Source organism: Sphaeramia orbicularis, chromosome 10, assembly GCF_902148855.1.
Source record: "Sphaeramia orbicularis chromosome 10, fSphaOr1.1, whole genome shotgun sequence".
Taxonomy (NCBI): domain Eukaryota; kingdom Metazoa; phylum Chordata; class Actinopteri; order Kurtiformes; family Apogonidae; genus Sphaeramia; species Sphaeramia orbicularis.
In genome coordinates, this window is record NC_043966.1 from 12,108,199 (window position 1) to 12,113,489 (window position 5,291).

The 5,291-nt window shown below is 35.8% G+C and overlaps 1 protein-coding gene across 6 annotated transcripts in view; it reads left to right on the forward strand.

Annotated features, from left to right (window-relative positions):
- The window catches only part of gria2b (glutamate receptor, ionotropic, AMPA 2b), a 95,743-nt gene extending 92,663 nt beyond the window's left edge, over positions 1-3,080 (forward strand). For 2 of the 6 annotated variants that reach the window (XM_030145229.1, XM_030145230.1), the window contains exons 15-16: positions 231-365; positions 990-3,080. In XM_030145229.1, coding sequence (XP_030001089.1) covers positions 231-365; positions 990-1,154 — 300 coding nt within the window. In that variant the 3' untranslated portion in view covers positions 1,155-3,080. Of the gene's footprint in view, positions 67-230; positions 480-989 lie in introns of those variants that run through there. The other 4 variants (XM_030145231.1, XM_030145232.1, XM_030145234.1 and 1 more) reach the window with 3 other exon arrangements.
- Positions 3,081-5,291: the final 2,211 nt, after the last annotated feature.

Genomic DNA, 5,291 nt, shown 5'->3' on the forward strand with positions numbered 1-5,291 from the left:
ATTAAGCACTTGTGTTATTACTGTCTTGTTTTTTTTTTTTTGTGCATATTAGATCTTATTGGCTGTCAAAAAAAAACAAACCTATAGATAACTACATATAGTGGTGCATTTTTGTGCATTTTTTAGTTTTCGTTGTTGTGATTTTTGTTTTATTTGTGTACATTTTTAAAAATCTTTCGACCTCGCGCCAATTCGCCGCCACTGACCCCCGTCTCATGTGCATTTTGCAGGAGAAGACGAGCGCTCTCAGCCTGAGCAACGTGGCTGGGGTCTTCTACATTCTGGTCGGAGGACTCGGTTTGGCCATGCTGGTGGCCTTGATTGAGTTCTGTTACAAGTCCCGAGCCGAGGCGAAACGAATGAAGGTGGCAAAGAATGCACAGAATATTAACCCAACTTCCTCGCAGAATTCACAGAATTTTGCAACTTATAAGGAAGGTTACAACGTATATGGGATCGAAAGTGTAAAAATTTAGGGGGTAGGGAACGAGGTTTTCATAAATTCCCCCAAAATGCACGCTTTTTTGGCTCCATCCGTTCCATCCTTCAGTGTTAGTGAATGAAGAGGTTGGCCACAGGATCGTATGTATTGGTGATTTATGATTTAATGAGAGAAAGAATCCCCCTTTTTTAAAGCTTAAATCTGTGTTTGTCCATTTAAGTTTCCTTGCTATTTGACACCATTTTCATGTATGACTGTTGATGGCCATGCTTGTGAATACCTCTGTCCTAGCAACACATTGTAACAATAATGCTTGCAATGACCATGCATAAACCTTTACATGATCATTTGCATCTTGCATTGTGGTTCCCATGGACGTCATATTAAGTTCTCATCTGCATTGTCACGTTTTGAACATTTTAAAGTCTTAATAAGCCTACAGACCTCGACTCGCCCCTGTCTAACTTGACACTTTCCTGTGTGTGTATGGATCCATGTATGCGTGAATGTGTCTGCGTGTACACGTGACTCTGTGCGTTTCCTTTAGATGACCTTCGGGGACGCCATGAGGAATAAAGCGAGACTTTCCGTCACTGGAAGTACTGGGGAGAATGGTCGGGTGATGACTCCAGAGTTTCCTAAAGCTGTCCACGCTGTCCCTTACGTGAGACCTGACATGGGACTAAACGTCAGCCTGACAGATTTGTCCTGATCAATGAGAAACTTCTGAGTGCCTTACAATGGTTTCAATAGAGCGATTTTTTTCTTTGTTTGTTTTCTTCTTCTTCTTCTTCTTCTTCTTCCCTCCTTCCTTCTGTTCTGGCGCTTTTTCTGTCTGTCTGGTGAAAAAAGGTAGGAGATGGAGGCTTCATTTTGTCGATCACAAAGACTTGTATTGTTGCTCTCTGTCTCTATTTCTCACCATGTAAAAAAGCCTCCCTCTCTGGGTGGAATTACATTTTGGAATATAAAAGGGAGGCGCTCTTTTTCTAAACTGGTGACACCATGCTTTCCTATCTATCTGTCTGGACTGAAATAAGATGGAAACGAGGGCTTGATTGACAGCAACGGCTGCTTCTGGGAGTCAGAGTCTCAGTTATCTAAAATGTGTTTGTGTGAGCGTGAGGCTGTGTGTGTCCGGGGGGATGTCGTCAAAAACACACTGTTTTCTGTAGCCACCACCGCCAAAACAGGATTTTCAAGCACACTTGATATCATCTGCATAAAGATGTGAAATTGTCCTTTTTTTCTAAGAAAATCTAAAAAAAAAATGTTTATTGAAAAAAATATTTTTATGTATTTTCACAAAATAGCTTTTAAATAAACTTGCTTACATACCGGTTGGATATAAACATCTTAATGTGTGAGTATAAAGGAAGAAATAATACTAAACAGCTTCTAGTTCCATATTTTTAAAGCCAAATACATTGCATATGGGGGCGAGATGTTGAAATCATGTAATTAATTCCTATTCTAAACTTTCCTGTATATTTTATTCTTTAACATTTGGTGTTGATATGAAATATATGTCAATGCTTGACATTTGGAATCAATCCTTCTATGTTTTTTCTTGTTAGAGTTGGTGCAGCGATTTTTTTTTTTTTTTTTTTGCTTTACTTTTGTCTCTTCGTTCGCTTCAGTGCTTTTGCTGTTTGTATTTTTTCTGACAAGGGCCAGGGTTGTCGTTCTACTTTCAAGAGGAAGTTACTCTGTTTACATGCCATAAACACAGATCAAAAAACAAAACATAGTACGGTATGGTATTCTCGCGTTACATATTGAAGTGACATCAAAAGAGGCATCAACATCCACATGGTTTACGTGATGGTATAAAATGCCAAATAAGTAACAGTGCCAAATTCTAGTGCCAGTAGATATGAATATAGTCTTAATATAATCAATCACTGTCATCTCAGTGAATGTAAATGATACATTCTGTAACTTTTGTAACTAGATGTACAGTTGGTGGCAATGACAGTGCTAACACAATAGCCTTTATGCTTTGTTTTCCAGTCTCCATGTATTTTGCATTGATCTGACAATAAAGTAGCATCAGTTGCATGTTGTTGCCGAAAATAATACATACGTTGATTTCATTAATGCCAAACATGCTTTTTTTTCCTTTTTTTTTAATGTTAAACTTGTGAGGTTAACTGTTTAAAATTGGAAATACAATGTTATACATATATACAGTATATACATATACAGGTATACATATATTTTATATAAAAAATTGAAGTATGAAAAATTAATCCCCTTTCCACTAAAGTGTCAAAGCTACTTAGACTTTTTTTTTTAGTATTTGATTTATTTATTAAATAATGTATTATTTTTTAATTTAGTTCTACAGTTTTACAATAAGGGACAAGCACTTCTAATTATAAGACACATTTTATTTCACCTTATTAATCTGAAGTCGACCTATGACGAGCCCTCCACTCCTAAAAAAACGGAGGTAAACTGTACTATTATTACCACTGTTGTTTTTTGTAGTCAGCAGCAGAAACATAAACCGTAGTTGCTTCTCAGTTTCATCGCATATTCAGGCTATTCTCACTGACATTTTGTATATGGAATGTGTGCTAACTTGTTTATTTTTTGGGACTCTTTCTAAATAAAAGTGGCTGATTTCTTGTTATCTTCCAGTGTGCATCATTTATTTAAAACTGTAAAGACATGAAAGTTTTACTGTCATGAAGTGAAATTTGTTAAATTACTTAAATGCCGGCAAAATTTTAGTTTGTGTCTCGGAAAATAATGGCAATGTGCAATGTCACTGCCATTATTTTAATAGATATCACAACAATTCAAGAAGATATGTAACTAATAAAAACTACATTTCTCTTAGCTTTCCAGATGACCGCCAAGTTTCCCTGTATTTTGAGGAAAAGGAGCGATAACTGATAAACCTCACCATCCACTTAATGGCAGAATTTAATCTTTAAAACTACTTTTGTGATGAATCCAAACGATTTATTTGTGCATTAAAACTTTGCCGAGTCCTTTTATGACCATTTATTCTCAGCATTTTATCATTTTTACGTGAAAATCAGATATTCTCCCATTATTTAATTCACTGATCATCTAGATGTTCATAAAAGCTTTAGGTTATTATTTCAAAACTAAAGAAATCTATCAGTAACCACTGTCATTTATGGGTTTTACAGGTGAATCAATGTTACAGAGGATGACAATGTTTCTACACTTTCTACAGAGCCTCTGAACGTCCAAATGGGTCATAACTGATGACCATGAAAAGATGAAAAACTGTTATTATTTGTTACATATCTGTTATTATTAATTATTTGCTTGTATTGATAGGATTAACCCATAAAAAAACCATCTACTGATCTGAAATGTTTAACACCTGTTGATCCACTAATCCTATCAGTCCATGTAAATAATTGGTGTAAAATACAGTTTGTCATCTTTTCATGGTCGTCAGATGTGACCCATTTGGACGTTCAGTGGCTCCGTAGTTACCATGGAAACACCATCATCTTCTACAACATTGATTCACCAGTAAAACCCATGGAGTTGGATCAATGACAGTGGATGGAAATGCTTGTTTTTGCATTCAGTCATTGATATCCTTGTTGAAAAGTCCCATTTTCTTCATTTTTCTTTATTTTTGATGTAATAAGCCTCAACTTTTTTCTGAGCTTTTATGAACATCTACATTATCATTGAATTAAATATAGGAAAATATGTGATTTACAGTGAAAAAACACAAAATACAGAAGATAATATAATAAATGGTGATAAATCAACCAAAAAAAAAAACAAATATAGAGGAAAAAACTGTTTTGGAAGTGCCACAAAAGTAGCACTGGGTCTTTATGGGTTTCCATAGCTACCTTTGCCTTTGTTTATCTGTCTGTCCGTGCATAAGATAAGTCAAAAAGTTATGGACGGATTTGGATGAAAATTTCAGCAATTGTTGATACTGGCTCAAGGAACAATGATTAAATTTTGGTGGTGATGGGGGGTGGGGGGGCGGGGGGGGGTACTGATCTGCCTTGGCGGAGGTCTGCGTTCACTGTCATCTTCTACAACATTGATTCACCAGTAAAACCCATGGAGTTGGATCAATGACAGTGGATGGAGATGCTTGTTTTTGCATTCAGTCATTGAAATCCTTGTTGAAAAGTCCCATTTTCTTCATTTTTCTTTATTTTTGATGTAATAAGCCTCAACTTTATTCTGAGCTTTTATGAACATCTACATTATCATTGAATTAAATATAGGAAAATATGTGATTTACAGTGAAAAAACACAAAATACAGAGGATAATATAATAAATGGTGATAAATCATCAAAAAAAAAAAAAAAAACAAATACAGAGGAAAAAACTGTTTTGGAAGTGCCACAAAAGTAGCACTGGGTCTTTATGGGTTTCCATAGCTACCTCCACCAAGGAGGTTTTGTTTTTGTCGGTGTTGGTTTGTCTGTCTTTGTCTGTCTGTCCATGTGCAGGATAACTCAAAAAGTTATGGATGGATTTGGATGAAAATTTCAGGAAATGTTGATACTGGCACAAGGAACAAATGATTAAGTTTTGGTGGTGATTGGGGGGGGGCACTGATCTGCCTTGGCGGAGGTCTCCGCTCTGCGAGTGCCTTTCTAGTTATCATTGAAACACCGTCATCTTCTACAACATTGATTCACCAGTAAAACCCATGGAGTTGGATCAATGACAGTGGGTGGAGATGCTTGTTTTTGCATTCAGTCATTGATATCTTCACTGAAAAGTCACTTTTCTTCATTTTTCTGTTTTTGAAATAACTCTCAATTTTAGTCTGAGCTTTTATAAACATCTACATTATCATTTAATTAAATATAGGAAAAT